General features: G+C 38.8%; 1 protein-coding gene across 1 annotated transcript in view; it reads right to left on the bottom strand.

Annotated features, from left to right (window-relative positions):
* Positions 1-1097: 1097 nt before the first annotated feature.
* The window catches only part of esama (endothelial cell adhesion molecule a), a 56119-nt gene continuing 38199 nt past the window's right edge, over positions 1098-19017 (bottom strand). Inside the window, exons 2-7 of the mRNA XM_062433007.1 lie at positions 7779-7924; positions 5520-5721; positions 5260-5415; positions 4606-4728; positions 4356-4488; positions 1098-3164 (exon numbers count right to left, since the gene is read on the bottom strand). Coding sequence (XP_062288991.1) covers positions 2636-3164; positions 4356-4488; positions 4606-4728; positions 5260-5415; positions 5520-5721; positions 7779-7924 — 1289 coding nt within the window. The 3' untranslated portion in view covers positions 1098-2635. The remainder of the gene's footprint in view (positions 3165-4355; positions 4489-4605; positions 4729-5259; positions 5416-5519; positions 5722-7778; positions 7925-19017) is intronic.

The raw sequence follows: 19017 nt of genomic DNA, 5'->3' as shown, positions 1-19017 counted from the left end.
CTGTATAAATAAGTTTGGCCACAGTTTGTACACAGTAGTTCTACAATCCATCCACGTTCATAACTGACTGACAATGAGCACTTCTTCAGTTCATGAAACATTAACTATTTATAAACTCTGCTCATGTGCTCTTATACACTACTGTATAAAAATAAAGGCTCGTCTTGAATACATTTTAATGTTCATAATGTACACTTTTTAAATGACCCATTCACTAATGAAAACTGGATGTTTATTAACTGAGGCTGTACTTTAAAACTCTTCCTTGCCACTTTTTCCACAATGACCTTTCCATTTTGCTGTGATGTATTAAAAACAACAGAAACCTCAGCAAAACCATCACACTACCACAATTCACTGTTACTGTCCTGTTAAACTGATTCAGAATGGGCCTGTTTAAAAAAAAAAAGCTCTTATGTTTCCCTTTAACATTATCAAGTTTGATATTCTGACCTTCTGTGCACAATAAAAAAAAACAAAAAGCAAAGCAACAAATGAATGCTCCAGTGTAAATGACATTACAGCAGAACAGATAGTATGATCACTATCATTACACATCTTTCCATTTTCAGACTCATGATATTTAAATAGGCCTTTATGTGAGTTGAAAGTGACCAGAACACTATATTACATTAAGTCTATAGCAATTTGGATACATTCTGACTCTGTAATAAACTCTATATTACTTTAATTAAGGTGTTTTGAATGTAAAAACTAGCCAACATTGTTAAATAAACACAGAATAATGTCTTTGTCATTTACTGTGTGTAACATGAGCTACAGCTGTTCTTATACATACAGTGTTATACATCAATTCTTTTTGTTGGAAACTGCCTGTTTGTGGTTTGATTTTTATTAAATTTAGCTCAGTAATATAAATCCAAGAAGAATTTCATACTATATTCTATGGGTTGCTTTAACCCTTACATACTGTTAAGAGTCAAGTTTGACCCATTTTTACACTTGAGAGCTGTATAAACACCCTATACACACTTTTTTCCTAATGTGACCCAAAAAAAAAGCATCATATTTTTATTTTTGTGCAGCTGATACACATTTTTGTAGAAAATTTACAAATGTGTAAATTTGACCTGTGTATATCTATAAAATCATATTCTATAAAATGTTCTCCTGGACCATAAAATAGTGATTGTTAATGTCTTTTTTTCCATAAGATTAACACTCTGTTCACTCTCTTATAACTTCATTAAGGAATAATCAAACATTGATTAACGACTGATGGTGAATGTATGAATGTGAATTGGTGTAGAGACTACTTATGAGTCAGAATATAAACAGTATGTAAGGGTTAAATTAGCAAATGTACTCCATGACTAGGCACCTTCATGAGTCTTCAGAGAAAATTGCATCAGCTTCCTGTTCCAATGTCTGGGTAATGTTTCTGTCAATCAAATAGAAAATAAAGACTGTAGCTTATGGCAGGGAATCAATACACTTTCCTACTAACCTACACTAGTAAACAACATGTCTAGAGAGCATGTTGACATAAATGAAGCAGATACATACTTTATATCTTTGGTTCAGCATCCAGTGTTACAGGCAAAAACATATTACTTGTATCATATACTTTAAGTACAGGCTTCGGGGGCCGACAATATACTATGCTGTCTGTCACACGTTGAACAGAAAAAAAATAAATAGCATATTATTTACAATTCCACTGCTGCAGGCAACTTTTAAATTATTACAACTCAAGTGTGGACTTGTGCATTAGCAAAAGTCACCATACTGCAATTCTTAACAGTGCTCGATATTCTAAGAAGCTTTTTTTTGGTAATGGTGTGTTTAAAGAGTTGAGTCCAGGAGCATTTTATAAAGCTGAACCACTGATAGAAGTAAAGCCAAAAAAATAAAATGATAAGGATACCTTGCATTAATATACTTTATCATATATAGTATATAATGTTATCTTTCTCTCATAAGTCTGCTGCAGAAATATGCTCAGTTATACAACTATCTTTATACATTACACCCACTAACTTCACTTTGAGCAACATTCTCTCCTCTGAGTAAAACTGATATAATATATAATATAATAAAAACCTATTTTGGTCTTGATGAGTCCTCCTTTAGGTAGTTTTAATATAAAGATGACACATAAGCTAAAAATACAGCAGACCTGCACCTGTATATTCATCTGTGAGTCTGGAATACAAATAAATGCCCCCCCCCTTGTTTCATTCATGATGTTCACTTTGTGACATTACTATGGCAGGATGAAGAAAAAAGGACAACATGGAAAACTAAATTTAAAAAGAAAGATAAAACAAACAAACTTTAGAAATGCTTCCATAAAGTAGAAAAGACGATACTAGACAAATGTATGAAAATCATATCTATACATAGTTTGGAGAATATAAAAAGAGACTTATGTATACTTAAAGCAAGTAAACAGTCCATGTCTGAAAGTCTCGCCATGAAATGAAAGCTTCATGGCACAAAAGTAAGTGAATTTGACTTTTTCATCTACTGTAATTCTTTGCTAAATAGTAGTTAAAGCGTTCCCTTAAAAAAAAGAAAAGAAAAATCAGCTGTTGCCCCTTTTGGACGGTATAAAGGGACAGCATTCCACTGTTTTTTCTCAACAGCACTGTTTAGCCAGTGCCGGCTGGCGTTACACCAGAGATCCGGCCTGGTTCTGCGCAGGCACCATGATGGGCACCCCTCCCATCCTGGTGATGTTGGAGGCTGTGACTCCAGAGGTGGGCGGCGGTGGAGGGGAGGGAGCCAGCTGGAGCTGCATCTGAGGCTGGCTGTAGGTCTGCGGGAGCGCCTGGGCCTGGGGCAGCTGGGCGTAGCGCTCCGGTCTGGGTAGGGAGCTCCCGTTGGTGCTGGCCCCAGAGGATCCTGGGGGGCCGCGCGGCAGGTTGTTGTTGAAGCTGTAGTGGGTAGGGGTGGAGGCTCCGTGGTGGCGGGACGGTCGGTAGCCGGCTGTGCTGCCCGTGGCTGTGATGATGGAGGCGGTGTCTGAGGGGGGGCGCTGGGGGTACTGCTGCAGGTGGTGGTGGTTGCTGCCGTGGAGCGAGGGCTCTTTGTGATGTGGGCTGGAGGCGATAGAGGACAGGGTGCCGTTCTTGGAGATGATATCAGAACCCATGCCGCTCTTAGCCCAGGACACACGCTTAGGAGCCTGAGCATCCTCCCTGAGGGTGGAGAAGACACAGCGGTGTAAAACTGATGCTCTCTGTGTGTTCATTTCACTAAAAGTTAAATATTTGTATCTGTATTCAGATTTTACTAGAAATGAGTGAGGCCTATCTTACTTAGAATATAGAGGCGCCTCTTTTTTAAAAATCTGGCTATATAGATATTATGACAGCTATATGGCCTGATGCTTCACTATTGCGCTCTGGGGGTCCTATTTATATATTTTGTACATATATACTACCATTTAGCATTTATGTACATAGATAGCTCTTTTACATTTTTGTTTTTATTTACACATTCTTTTGTTTTGCTTGATTGACACATCATGTGACTGTCAGGTGATATCCTAATGAATGCCTGCATTGGGAAGCTGCAGTGTGCCGACTTTTCTCTTGTTTTTCATGTGTTGTTTTGGTCCAGCACCTGCTTTAATTCGTCTTTCTGGGTGTGTGTGTGTGTGTGTGTGTGTGTCCACCACAAAACTTCTTTGAGGCCCAATGTTAGAAATCATCTAGCTTTATATTTTGAGTTTAATTGTTCAGCACTGTATATTTCCTCATATGTATATTGATTGGCTAATAGCAGCTCCTGTTCACACTGTACAAACAGCCACCTGGATTCATACTGATCAGAAGCGTCCACATTTTTCCATAAAGGTTCATGTGGCTGCAGGTTTTCATTCCAACCAATCAGGAACACACCAGGCTTGACTCATATAATCAATTGATCTCAGTCTATAGACGGTTGATTGATGGAATCGTGTGTGCTCTTGATTGGTTGGAACAAAAATGGAATAGCTTTGCTTTTGATACAGATGAAAAAGTCTGAAGTTAAGAGGAAAGTCTGTTTTACATTATGTCTAAATTGATGTATGTTTCATTCTTGATGGAGATCTTTTCATGGCTGACAAGTCCTACAAAAAGTCAGATGTTGTTTACTGTACATCTGTTTAGAGTCAATTAACAACTAATTATGTCATTCTGACTGAGCAGCGGCTTCTTGATTAAGTTATAGCATTTTCCTGGTGATTTAACAATTCTGCCATCAGAGAAAAAAAGCTTCATTTAATCATCTCATACAAACCAAATAAGATTCTTTCTGTAAACAGCTGTTTCAGAACGATTGATTTCAGGAAATGTATTTTCTTAATGATGAAATGTTCTGTGAATGCAGCCACAGGAACTCACTTGATATCGTTAGCCATGTCGTCCTCACTCTCTCTCCGCCTCTTCATCACGAAAACCAGGCAGACGAGGAGGAGGAAGATGAAGCCGATGACCGAGCCCACGGTGGCGCCGACAATCATCCCGACATTAGTGGCTGCGGGAGCAATCAAGGGACATGCAGTGATTACACCAAAGCACATAAACAAAGAACTCACAAGAGAAACCCTTTAAAAAAAACAAAAAAAACAACTAAAAGTCTGATTCTACATACAGGAAATGATCTCCAGGTTGATGAAGCAGGTCTCTTTTCCGGCCTCGTTGCTGGCTGTGCACACGTACTTCCCCGACATGTTACTGGTCAGGTTGCTCAGCTTCAGGGTGCCAGCGTTCTCATCTAAAAACAACACAGAGGACTACGGTCAAGAGTGCATGCATACGTATTATTCCATGTGTATACATATATATGCACTCACATGGACATACACGCACAAAAACTGGGCAGTAAGCGTCCAGAAACCTGACTATAAAATCCATTGCCGCGACAACATCCGAGCTTCTCTGGGAGATGGGAGTGTGAGGGAAAGACCACCAGCAGCAGCAGTCAAAGAACTCTCAAGGACTGCTGAAATAGGTATGGCTGTGGATGAAGAGAAAGGACTCCCTCTGGAGGTGTCGTGGACCTATCAGTGAAACATCGAGGAAAAAGGGCGTCCGCTTGACAACTCAGAGGATGCCATCACACACTTGACCATCCCACAGAGTCCTGGCAGCATTCCTCAAATGTGCAACTAAGGGATACGAACATCTAATATCTAATCCTGCACCATAGATCTCCTTGTTCAGAAGCTTCAGCAACACAAACATGCCCATACATCTTCAATCTTCATTGGATATGAAGTGGGTATAGTTAATTAGCACCACTCACTGAGCATGGGTGAGAAGAAGACCTCAGAGGTGGGGCTGGTTTTCTGCCACTTGTAAATAGGAATGGGTTTCCCACTGCTGGACTTGCAGCTCAGAGTCACGTTTCCTTTCAGCACCGGTTTCCCTGATAGAGAGCACTTAGGAACAGCAGGAGGGACTGAGAGGAGAGGATTACAAAATCATCATTTTGTTAGATCATACAACACGCCGTACGGAATTCAGTCTTTCTTTGTCAAGTGAAGCACAACCATGGCCTCTTACCCTTCACATCCAGAATGATCTCACCGGTGAGGCCGTCTTTGTCCGGCATGATGACCTGACAGGTGTAGCGTCCTGAGTCGGACTCATGGGTGTCGTTGATGTACAGTGACACGTCCCGTGAGGGCATGTTAGAGATGAAACCAACCCGGCCCTTGAACTGGGAGTTGCCCAGTCTCTCGGAGCCCTTGGTGTAGGAGATGATCTGGAGAAGAGAACATAGAGCCAGGGAATGAAAAAAAAGAGGCTTGAAATGATTGTTGTGCACTGAAGCAATCACATCTCCCTTTAAGAACTCAGCAGTGCAAACAGTGTCACTGACCATGTGGATATGTTTGTGTTTGAGGGTTAACCTGGGTCAAAAGAATCAAAGAGATTTTTAATCCCCAAAAATTGTTATTGTTTGGCATAACTTGAACATTTGGCGGAACGCATTACAGTAGTATTGGAGTAGGACATTGAAATATTACAGGAGAGTTACACAGAACACTACTGAGCTCCACTAATAAAGTCTTCATTTAAAAATCATGTACTAGACATTTATGCTCCATTTTGGAAGATGTGACGTGACACTGTTGCAGAAAATAGAGGTTCTTCTTCTGATTTTAAAGATGTAATAGACAATACAACCAACACATATAAAATACATCATCAGAAAAATGATATTTGTTACTCCTCTGTGCCATAGAGCTCCTGTTGTCCACACACTATTTCATTATTCAACACACTGTTGTACCAGGTGATATGTTCCTTCATTACTATGAACACACACACACACACACACTGTAGTTTATTTTGACTCAATCCCACACACACTGTCCCGCTGCCAGAAATACTCACTAGTACCAAATGTGGATTCATCCACGGCAGAAAATAATCCCAAAAATTGCATTATTTCTTCCTTTTGAAGAACGTTTGCTAAGAGTTTGAGTTATTCCCATCTGGCTGTCGATTCAGGGGCCCAAGGGTGAGCAGGAACACATATAAGAAGTTGTTTATCCCTTATGCCATACACACAAGTATTTTTAAAGACACCTTTTAACAGGTTATAACTTATTACAATGGTTGCTGCTGTTTTCCTGCATCAATAATGAGAATACTGTCTATACTAAATAATATTAAGTATTAGCGACAAAGTTTTGCTCCAGCATTCTGAGTGAGTTAATGATGGGGTAATGAAGCTTGCATGATACATATAAAGTGTTACAGTCATTGAGGCAGATGGCTATGAATGGATAGAGGACTTTCTGCAGGTCAGCAATTCAAAGTTGATTAAAGCTGGATTTAACAACCTGATTTCCTTATAATCAAACTTCACTGCTTGTTGGCTCAATTCCAGTGAATGGAGGCCTATGGTGTGATGTGAGACCAATATGAACTCTTTATAGAGCAATAAAGACCCTGACTGGTGCAGGTGCAGGCAAACATATGGAAAAAGTCTAAATCCATATTGCTTTGTGACAAGATATTGTAAAATAGACAAACAAGACTGAACGTTCTCAATTTATGAGTTTATTTGTCAGAAGAGATGACCTCATATTAGCTGCAGGACTGCATACCATTACTGATCTGGCAGTGCATCACTGTAACATACACACAGCTCTGCAGAGAGAGTGGATCTGGGTTTGGCCTGGAGGATGTGACAGTTTGTTCTTTTTATTCATCTCTTTGGCAACAAATAACAGGGAAGCAGAGTGAGACACCGCATGGCTGTCCAGGTGTATGAAAAAAAAAGGTTCACTTTTAATCAACTGTGTCTTTTCCAGCTCTCTGAGTTTTATTTTCCCCTGTTTTTCTTTTTGATTGTGATCCTCTTTTGGGAAGTCCATCTGTACAGCCCAATAATCTGACCCGGGGCAGATACGTAAAGCCAAGCCACGGCCAGGTCCCCAGATAATGTGTAAAAGAAAACAATACAGGGTTGAGCGGGGGGGGTAGTCCAGCTGGACTTTTGACGCAATACTCCTCTGCTTCATTTAATGTTTTACCGCTACAATGATTTCATAAAAAGTCTGATGTAGAAAAAACATTTATCATGAAACAGAAAAACAAACTTTATGGTGTATATAGTAATACAGTGCTTACTGTATATGAAAGCTTTAAGCCTTTTTTGTCTTGGATTAATTTCTAAGGGTTTACAAAAGAAGAGCTTTACCAGATTAACAGTATAAGAACAAGCGGACATCCTTCATAACTGTAATCCCACATATTATAGCCACAGATGGCAAAGATAGTGGGTAGTGTACTCAGTTGCTTCCTTACCAGTTGGGTGCCGTTGGAAAAAAAGTTCCAGAGGATGGTGTTAGTGCTCGGGTCACCGCCTGAGTTATATGAGGCCTTCAGCTCCACCCTCTGACCCTTGATCACATCCATTTTCAGTGCGGGCAGCTGCAGCTGGGCCCATATGCCTGGATGAAGGGAGGAGGAGAGAAAACACAAAAGTTAGTATAAACCATCACCAAGGTTTGGTCCATACTCATCATCAAGGTGTTACAATCCTGCGTTGATGAAAGTAAACTACAACAATCAGCAACTATTTACATAATTATATAATCATTTGAGCCACTTTTTAAAGCAAAATTGCACAAAAAAAGCCGTTTTCAACTTCTTAAATGTGATGATTTGATGTTATGCTGATTAATCTTCAGGTTTTGGCCTGTTGGTACCGACAGAATATAATAACATTTAAAGGCATCACTGACTCTGTTGTACTGTAACAATCATTTTTCAGTATTTTCTGACATTTCATAGACCACATGATGGATGACGATTTATTATTTAAAGAAAATAATTGGCAGATTCATAGATGAAGGAAATAATCATTAGTTGTAGCCTCAGATAAAAGAAATGAAAATCACTCTTATCATGAAAAACCAGACAGTCTATACATGGTCTGATTGTACATGTAGAGATTTATAAAAGCAACAAAAAATGAACGATTTAGAGATTTGACACATCAACTATAATAACAGCATCCATATCCAGCAGACTCTGACAAGCAGTAAAAACATAAAAATACATAGTAAAAAATGCTGAAAAAACATCACTTGTTAAGGTTTGCAGCAGTTTTCTTTACAAAGAATATATAAAAAACAGCTAAAAACAGTTATGGCCAAAAGCTGGTTCCTACCAACTACAGTTTGTAGGATCTCCATGCAGGTGAGCACTTGAGGTAAAGTCATCAGAAATGTACATCTTCTGAGATGAAGAACACAGTCCAGGACATCACTCTCAGCTTCTGTCAGTCCCCAGTGTCCACACACTTTATATATATTACAGTGACACACATTCACTTTTATGTAGTTCAATAAATAGATGCAGCCTTCCTTTTTTTCTCTCTCTCTTTTTTCTCTCTAGAAGATTTGGTCTAATGGTATTATATGTGACGTTGATATAAAAGCACAACAAAAGGTCATTTGGGGATTAAAGGTGTAGTGCATATAAAAATTTAAAGACAAACTGAACCATAGATCTGTGGTGGTGTTACTGATATTAACTTATAGTGGTGCTACATATGTAACATATATGTAATCCTCTGGCAACGATGCTCTTTAACTTACAATATCAATATATTCACCTCTGTATTGATGTATGTCACTACAGGTACAGTATACATATATGTATATGATATACATTTCTGAGACAGTATGATAGCACATGGCATTAAAGACTTAAAGACAACATGTTATTATCTGCAGTCCTCTACATTCATTACATAGTGTTTGATCTTAGAGGAAATCATGATTTTACTTGGATTCCTCATTTCAAAGTAAAAGTATCTCTAATTATTTGTAGATTCAGTTCATCTTAAACTATGAGCAAAATTAACAACAATAAACGAATAATAGATTTTTCAATCCAGATGATGCCATATAGAGACAAATTAAGAAACTGACATTGTAAACATGTACTGTGTGTTTCTGGCCAGAGAGAGGCAGCAGTGAGTCAAACCAGAGCTGCTACTCACAGGATTAAATGTCAAATGCATGTTTTACATGCGTTTCTGTTATGAATGCTTTTATATTATGTTCTTAAAAAGTGTCAAGGAAATGCCTTTCACTGCCATTCATTCAAGTACACTGAAACGGTGTGAACTGTGCTTCAGTGACTCAGCGTGCTTAATTTATATTTACTGTAATTAAAGATTTTCTCACATGAATGCCATTCACTCCTTAGAGGCATGTAGATGCTTTGAATCGTGTTTTTAGTCAACAGAGAGTGTATCTGCCTTTCACTTATCTACTTATCTGTCCATCCCAGCAATGATGATGACAGAAAGCAAGAGAGAGAGATAATGTACAAGCAGATGAATATAACAGGAAGGTGACAAACACACACACACACACATACACACACACACACAACCCCCCGCCCCTGCCATGTTCTCTTCCTCTTCTCATCTCTAACCTTTCCACCTCTCCTCTAGACAGCATTTCTCTTTGTCTTCCAGTGTCTTCCTCTTCAATGATATTGCTTTTCCAAAATCCAACATTGAGGAGAAGTGTACCCGAGTCATTTTGGATCAGTCTCACATGGCCGCCAGCACTAAGTGTGTGTATGGCAGGTGAACACACATTTTAAAAAATGAATGGGATTCATGTGTGTGTGTGTGTGTGTGTATTTGTGTGTCTGCGTGCGTGTGCGTAACTGGTGTGATTGACATAACCCTTCATGTGAATACTAATGCAAACGATAGAAATCTAGTTAATGACACCCACTTACATGCACAAACACTCTTAACGCACTCCACTGCACTCTAAAATAGTGATTTTAAAGCTGCACTAGCCAAGATTTTCACACACACACACACACACACACAAACACACACACACACACACACACAGAGCATTCTGTTATAGCCTGCATTACTCTACTGAAAGCCGTGCTTTCCAACTAATTAGTATCAGTCGCACTACTGTTTTGGTGCCACAAAATGTCACTAATAAGAATATTTCCTCATGCACAGGAAGTGATGCAATCAAATGTAACCTAAGTGCAAAGTCCGATCCAGAAGTGTTTTTCCTCAAGTGAGTAAATGTTCTGTCAGGGGAAACTGGACTCATCTGAGACAGCTGAACCTCCTCACCACCTCTGCATCAGCTAGACAGTACAAAGAGGAAATCTGGCCTGCTCATGTCATGCTACATGACTTGCGGGTATTGAAGACCTCAGTATTCAATCAAACAGCCGCCTCAGGCTTGCTGCCGTTCATGGCCACCAACCGACTTACAAAGTTTCCTCGTCATACTGAAACCGCACTTTAGAGGTGTCTCACTTACTTTATCTGTGTTTCCTGTTAAAAAAAAAGAATATGATGCTGGTAATATTAAAAATGGTGAACCTGCAGGACGTCAGCCGAAGAGAGAAAGCCAGATTGATGTGGTGTGGTGTGCTTGTTAAAAAATGTAGTTAAAAAATGAGATGAGTTTCTACTTATTTACTACTATTTCTTACTTCATACTTCCATATTGTACTTTCTACTCCACTACATTTATTTAACAGCTTTAGTTACTTTTCAGATGAAGATTTGACACAATGGATAATATAACAAGCTTTTAAAATACAACACATTGTTACAGATGAAACCAAAAAGCAGTGTGTAGTCAGGCTCACATTTCAGATGTCTATGAGTTGTTAACAGCTCCACCAAATAGTGATTTTTCCCTCTAAACTTCTCACATGCTTTCATTTCAATAAATGTTCAAATGATCCAATATTTCAGCAAAAATCAAAGATTAGAGAAAAAGTCCAAAAACTGAAAACACATTTGTGTATCAGAACCACCCCTCACATTTATCTGCTGACCCTTTGGAGGGTCCCCACCCCTAGTTTGGGAACCACTGACTAAACTGGCTAACTGTATATAAAGTAGCTCACACCATATGCTGTTTACACACTGCTGCTTATTAATCTAATTATATGCATAACACTGTTAGCCTTTGCTGTATTTTTTATAGTTAAATATCATAAAATCCCTGATGGAACCTACCATAAAACATCTTTGCATAGCATTGTGGGTGATTAATGATTATTTTTATATGGCTTTAATATATGGTGATTTCTTCTCAATTGCTCAATAGAGTAGCTTCAGTCTTTTTTGAGCCCATGATAATGAGTGCATGTCACTGCCTCTTCTTGTAAATCACACATCTATAAGTGTATTGTAGTTTGGTTGTAGTTTTTGGATATGGACAACATGACAGTGAGGTACATTCAATGAGACTGGGAAAAAAGATAAACGTCCTGCTGCTTGAGTGTGGCTTATTAGTGTTGATTGACTCTTTATGAAGGTACATTTATATACTTTATCTACTAAATCTACTCTAAAGACTGACTTACTGGATATTTTTAGGACTAAATGCCAGAACCTTTCCAGTGAGGTGAACCAATAAAACAAATATTATTTTCTTGACATTTTGATATCATTGTTCAGCACTATAGGCTGTGAATGATGTTTACCAGGGTTCAGGTCTCAGGTCTTGGAAATTAATGTATAATTAATACTTACTTACTACAAAATACTATTTTATGAAATGTAATTGTTTATACTAAAATATGATTATATTCAATACAGTAAACCTGTGTTTAAATTTGCAGTAATACTCCAATATTATTTGTACTGTAAAACACAATTACAGTATCATACTGTAAAATGCTGTTTTACTGTAAAACTTATCTCAGTAAAGGTAGTGTAGACCAGTAATTAACTGGTCTACACTACTGGTCCGTTGCCAGTAAGTTACTGTCAAAATACAATAAAATGTCTAATAGTGAATATATCACTCACAAAGCACTACTTTTATTTGTGATGGAGTATTTTTACATCTTCAGTAAGGATCTCAATACTTCTTCCCCCACTGTGTCTGCCACAGTATTTGCATATATTAGTCATTTTTCATGTCGTTCCAATTTTAACCCGACATCTTTTATGATTCCATTAAAAAAAAATCTTAGATCCAGGTGATTTTTTTAATATACAGTAAGATGATATGGATGACCTAGTTTAAAGCTTTAATTAGATTGAATATAAAATGAATGGCCCGATGCTGTTCCTTGACGTGGCTGAAATTAGACCTGCAACAATGCACCATGTAAAGAGATCTGTACGGAGAGTAGGTGTAGGTGTCGGCTTCACTGTCACTGTGGAGACGGATGGAGCGGGTAATTGACAGCGGAGAGAGAGACAGAGCGTGTGTAGGCTACGCTCCTTTGGCAATATTGTTTTTCTAATTAAGAGACGCTATGCTAATGAAGTCATTAGAATACAGACAGAGTCGAGGAAGGAGATGGATCCTTGCAGACAAAAAAAAAAAAACATAAATGGAAGAAGGAAAGGTGGTGAAAAAAGTAAATTGCTTTTTAGACTCTAAGAAGATTTTGCTGCAGCAGTAAGAGGCAGACCTCTTGTCTGGAGAGGTGCTGACTGATGGATGGATGGTTGGATCGGTGGACATGTAGAGATGACAGAAAGAAGCTTAAACATAAATGCAATGAGTCAGTGTGGAGCGGCGCGTTAATGATTGCAGTAAGCCTGTAACAGACTCCGCTGAGAGGCCGTTGTAAATTGAAGCAGGATGGATGAATAACAATGTCACAATCATCATCATGTAGCTGGAAGGGCTTCTTCATTGTTGTTTATGAACAAAATAGTGTATTTCATTCTTAAATTGGAATTGGTGACCTCTACTGTGCATATGAGACTTCCCATTAGAGATCACCAAGACACCAACAATTCATTTTGGGGGAAAATGGGGCCAAATGTTCAGCTGCTCATTAGCGTGGATGGAGCTGCTCTTTGTGATTTAGTCTGATCGGTTTATTTATTTATTTATTTGATTATTTTTAACGTCGTAAAAATAACTTGCCAAGTGCTCGCTTTAAGAAGATTTCCTGACAGAAAATCCTCCCCTCATTCCCGATGAGAGCGCGCCCCACCGGAGCAAAAAAAAAAGAGATGAATGAATGTATGGGGAGAAAATAGAGGGATAAATAGGAGGAAGGAACAAGGCCACGGGGATCACATTCATAACATTCACTCTTCACTCTTAATTTGGTCAGCGAGGCTTAATCTCTTCCCACTGTGGCAGGTCTGAAATCCACTCTGCAGGCTTCGTGACGATTGGCTTTAAATATTCCATGGTGACTGATGGCGGGGCAGATGGGAAGGAGTTCGCTCCGTGTGAAGAGAATGAAAGGGAGTAATGAGGTCTGGATGGGTCTCACTGGAGGTAATGGAGGGAATTTCACTAAGTCTGATTTAACAAGGTGTTTCACGGTTAGGTGGACAAGCTTTTAGGAATCTTTCTGTCTTCATACATACAGTAGATTCTATGAAGGGACAACATTTTGGGAGGTGGACATTTGGACACATGATTTTTTATGGAATAAAGTGTTTAGCTTTGGCTTTTGTTACATGTGAGATACAGTAATAACCAAGATGGATTAGAGTTAAAAAAAAAGTAAAACAATGGGGAGAACATTCAGAGTAAATACTAACTGACTGTGGAATCCAGTTTCTTCAGCTCAACACTAACATCCATCAGACTGCATACACACATATACCTACATCTGCTGACGGAAACATGACAGTAACACTGTTAATGTTCCATTTCATTAAAGGCCTTGAAAGCATTAACATAAACACTATATTCCTCTGTGTTTCTCTAAAGTTAGAACGGTTTTGCTTGTTTTTTTGACAGGACTGTTCTCGCTGGGTTGAAGTGGACGGAGCTCACATGGGATAAGGTGATGTCACAAAATTCTAAGCACCAATCAGAATTTGGCAACATTTTAATTGAATCATCTGATTCCAATCTGATCAAACACACCCACACAGACCTGCTGGAGCATATTAGCAGTTTGACTATTAAAGTCTTATTTCTTACTACCCCCCCCTGTGTTATATATACACAGAATATATACAGTTTTGTATATTGTATACATATAAACTGTTTTTAGTGTTTTTGTCAATAAATAAAAAAACTACACCGTTTGTGAACAACTATTTCAATGTTCAATAAAGGTTTTAAAAAACGTTTCATTTTCGGGTCAGTCTTTTTTTATTTAGTGTTTATGACAATGTGCTGTTAACGATAAATAATTAAGATGTCAAACAAACTTTTCAGTTGCTTTAAGCAGTTTATTTAACCAATTCCAATCTTCTATGTGTAAGAAAAAATGTTTAAAAGCAAACTTGTTCTTTCTCTTATGTCTAATATGTGTCATAAAGGCAGCAGGATATGTGTCATTCACTGGGACTGCATACAAAAGGAAAGCAGCAGAAGGTGGAGTACTGAATTTTATGTTTTCAAAAATATTCCTAAAGTAACTTCCTGTCCTGAGTCTCTCTAGATGAGGACGACCGCGCCCTGTCTGGCTGTGTGTTTATTGGCTGTTACTGCCAGTGTACTGCTGTGGAGCTGGCAGCTTGTGAAAACTATTCAATACAATAAATAAGAATCATTTCCTGCTATTGATGGATGAGACAATATGGCAAAATGTGTGTAAAATGACTTCAAGTTCAATGTGATGCTAATTTTCATAAAGCTGCATCAACAACTCACACACACACACACACGCACACACAAACACATACTTCCGCTGCACCTCCTTTAATGTAAAGTTGTCTAATTAAACTACATCCTGGTAGCAGAACAATAACACTGGCTCATACGATGTTACTGAGAGCAACAGTAAAATGAAACTCTCTCTTTGGAAAACAACCAAAGAGGACATCGGCCACACATTACTCATGCATCATTGTGTGTTGAAGTTCAACAGATTGTTCTTTCCCTTGATGAAAATAATTTGCACTCTGTGTATGTGTGTGTGTGTGTGTGTGCGTGTGCGTGCGTGTGTGTTTCTATATGTGCAAACCTCCTAATTACAGGAAACACTTCAGTTTGAGCCTGTTTACTTCTGGAGGTCTCCACTGTAGATAAAGCATAAGCCAAAGCAGCCTTTGATGAGAGTAACCCTTAACTTGCATCTTTCATGCTAAAAAAGATGGGTGGAGTGGGTCGGTCGCTTCCTCCGAGAGCGTTATCAGCCGCTTTGAGTAAACTGCAAAAAAAAAAAAAAAGCGAGTGACCCGGAGATGGAAAAATGAGAAATGCCATAGGTGAGCTGTTGTGAAGTTTGTATCTACCTCCTAAATTTGAATATCTACTCATACTGACCGATTTGAAGAAATAAATCGAACTTAACGACCTCATTAAACAACAGAGAAAGCATAACAGGAGTCGCGAAAGATGTTGGGATGAAAAACAACAGCGATAAAAAGACAGAGAAGAGGAAGAGATGATATGATCTGGATGATCCGCGGTGAGAAGTAGTTCAGTGTTGCCAAGATGTCCCCCATGGCCAACCGTGTCCTCTCTCTGGGGGCAGGGTGGAGATGCCATAACATGCTCTATCCTGCAGATAAACAACCAAAAATAAACTCATGGGATGGCTTATCCCAGTTTCACCAGATCTGACTGGACCGGCGGTTCTTTCGTCATCAAAACGGTGTGTAATTAATACGAGGAGCTATCGGGAGATAGATCAAATGACAGAAGCATGGCATGATGTTAATATAATAGGCGAACGTCAGAAATAATCCGTTTCATGCGTGTCTGCGTCGAGAAGCCGACAGTCTGAGATGTTATAGAAGCTTTTCTAGCAGATGAAGAACAAGGGGAATTCTGCTATCATACCTACAAATAAAGGATGATACCTAACACGCCTTACAGTTAGGAGGCTTCATATTGATGTTTGTTAGCCTCTGTTTTATCGGAATGTACAGTTCTAGCGTACAGACATACAAACATTGAGACAATTAAAAAATAGCTGATAGATTGAGGTATATTACTATTTTTTTTACCTTAGTTTTCTGTTTAAGATACCATGAAATACACACATACATACATTGCAGCTATTTGCATTGCCAATCAATATCTAGCTAAACAGGAAGGAGTGTGTTCAACAAGGGGTTGAAAATCAGGACCAATTCTTTAATCAGGACAGAAAGAAATGTTGCCTAATGCTCTAAAATCTTGAATGTACTCAACATATAAAAAGAGGAGAGTCCTATATTTTTTACAACGTGGTGTCACATAGACGGGCTGGTTTCAGAGGTGGGAGGGGTTGGAGTTGTCAAATGCTGCTCGACCATCCGACACACATGTTAAAGCGTACCGATGCCTTCTCTCTCTGTCACAGACACACAGACGTGTTAGCTCCATGTCAGATCGCCGTCTCTGTTGTTCCCTCTGACACTTTAATCTGAGAGTTCAAATCTTTTTTTTTTTCTTTTTTCTGTGCAACCATTTCAAAAAACCAAAAACCTTTTTTTTCCCCAAAATCGTACTCAGAAAAGGCCGGTTAGAGATTTAGCTGTGGTTACAGATGATATGACGTATCATACGATGTACATTACTGCTTTTATGTACTGTGCATAAGTTAAAGCATTCACATTTACAGAAATCTCTTGAATTATTTAGCCACACACACATTTAGTGCTGAAACACATGCAGGAAATGTTTCACCCTTAACCTCAACGTGTAAAAATATGCTCAGACAGTGAATGAATATTTGATAGCTCACATTTAGAACAGACAAACCAACGAGTGCCGCTTATAGTAAACATCATTTGATAGAATTACAGTAGAAAAATGAGAACCTGTGTCAGAAAGTCATTCAATTAAGTAACGTAGTATTTTTCATTCGGAACAAATCTGATTTAATTGAATGCAAATTAACACATTGACCACATTTAGAGAAACAGCCTGTGATATTCAGCCTGTGTTTGAGATGCTGACACTTGTTCGCCGACTCAGAAACGATGAGATTTTTACACCGAATCGCGCTGCCGGTTTTGTTCCGCTATGATCGAGGGTATTTTCGTCAAGTGCAACATTAGCAACACATTTACACACACGGACACAACAAAAGCATTTCATCATGAATAATAGATTAGAGAAAAGTGAGAGGAGTGAAAAGACACACTCCTAAAAACAAAGTCCAAACATCCACCTTAAAAATGCTTTCGGAGCAAAGAGTTCCTGAACTTGCACTACTTACAGAAGAGAAGACATATCTCTGCCTGAAGGTTATCTAGATACTTTGAGGTTACTAAATATTTGACACACACCATGACTGGATAGACCCACTGTGAGCCCCTCCTGTGGGTGACCCACCTTTCTTCCAAAAACAACTCTACTCACTCCTGAGAAACACACACCGATAATCCAGAGTGAATTACATGATGGAGCAAATATAAAAAGATGTGTGTGTTTAAAAAAATATATTTCTATTGTTGTGAGGACATTTGGTACTCAAAAAGATACAGCTAAAAGATAAGCACACACACACACACAGAGACACACACAGAGACACACACACACACACACACACACACACACACACACACACACACACACACACACACACACACACACACACACGCGGCTTCTCATTCACACAGAAGACTCTGAACTAGAGACCGAGGCAGAGCTCATCATCTGATAACTTTTGCGATTGTCGTTCCTCCCAGTATAATTAAAGGAGAGGCACAGTAGAAAGAAGAATGTGTCGTCTCTATCCTCGAGCTGCTAAACTACCAGCCAGTCATCGAGCGGTTACACAGAGAGAGAGAGAGAGAGAGAGAGAGAGAGAGAGAGAGAGAGAGAGAGAGAGAGAGAGAGAGAGAGAGAGAGAGAGAGAGAGAGAGAGAGAGAGAGAGAGAGACTAGAAGAGGAGGCAAAGCATCTGTTTAATTGGGAGAACAGAGATAGCATGAGGCCAGCGGGGTTAGCAGTGAGTGTGAGTGTGTGTGTGTGTGTGTGTGTGTGTTTGGAGCAGTGGGAATCTGTGTGTGTTCATGTGAGTTTATGTTTATGAATATGCCTTTCCATCTACTTTTGATACGCATCTCCAGCGCTGGACTCTTACCACCTCTCTCACCAGCTGCAAATGTGTCTCGGGATGCATACTGAATGCTTTACTGTCTGAACTCATTGTGTATACTGACTGCTAAATATGCAGGGTGATATGTAGAGTCCATAGTCCTCTGATGGGGTGGAGAATCAAGTTGTCCTTGCACATTGTGAGACAGTATGTGCTGTATTTATCTATGACACTAAGACTATGTTTACATACACATAACAATAGGAAGTTAATAGAGAGAGTGACCTTCATTAATGTACATGTGGCATATACAACTTATCATAATATCTTTAATCTTAGACTTAAGCTGTGTTTAACTTAAAGTAAAAATGACATCTATCTATCTGAAATGTGGTTATACACTCATATGTCACCCTCAGAATGAACTGTAATATCTTTTTCATTTTATGCCATCATCAGGTCATCAGGTTCACTCTGTCCAAAACTATATTATATTATATAATATTACAAAAAACCCACATAGTTACACTCCCATCACCTGTATTTTAGTGCTAATGTTGACACAGTAAACTAAGATGGTCAACATGGCAAAATGTATAATACTTATTATCAG

Source organism: Scomber scombrus, chromosome 14 (genome assembly GCF_963691925.1).
Source record: "Scomber scombrus chromosome 14, fScoSco1.1, whole genome shotgun sequence".
NCBI lineage: Eukaryota > Metazoa > Chordata > Actinopteri > Scombriformes > Scombridae > Scomber > Scomber scombrus.
The sequence above is the reverse complement of the archived record's forward strand: the minus strand, read 5'-3'. Positions and strand labels throughout refer to the sequence as shown.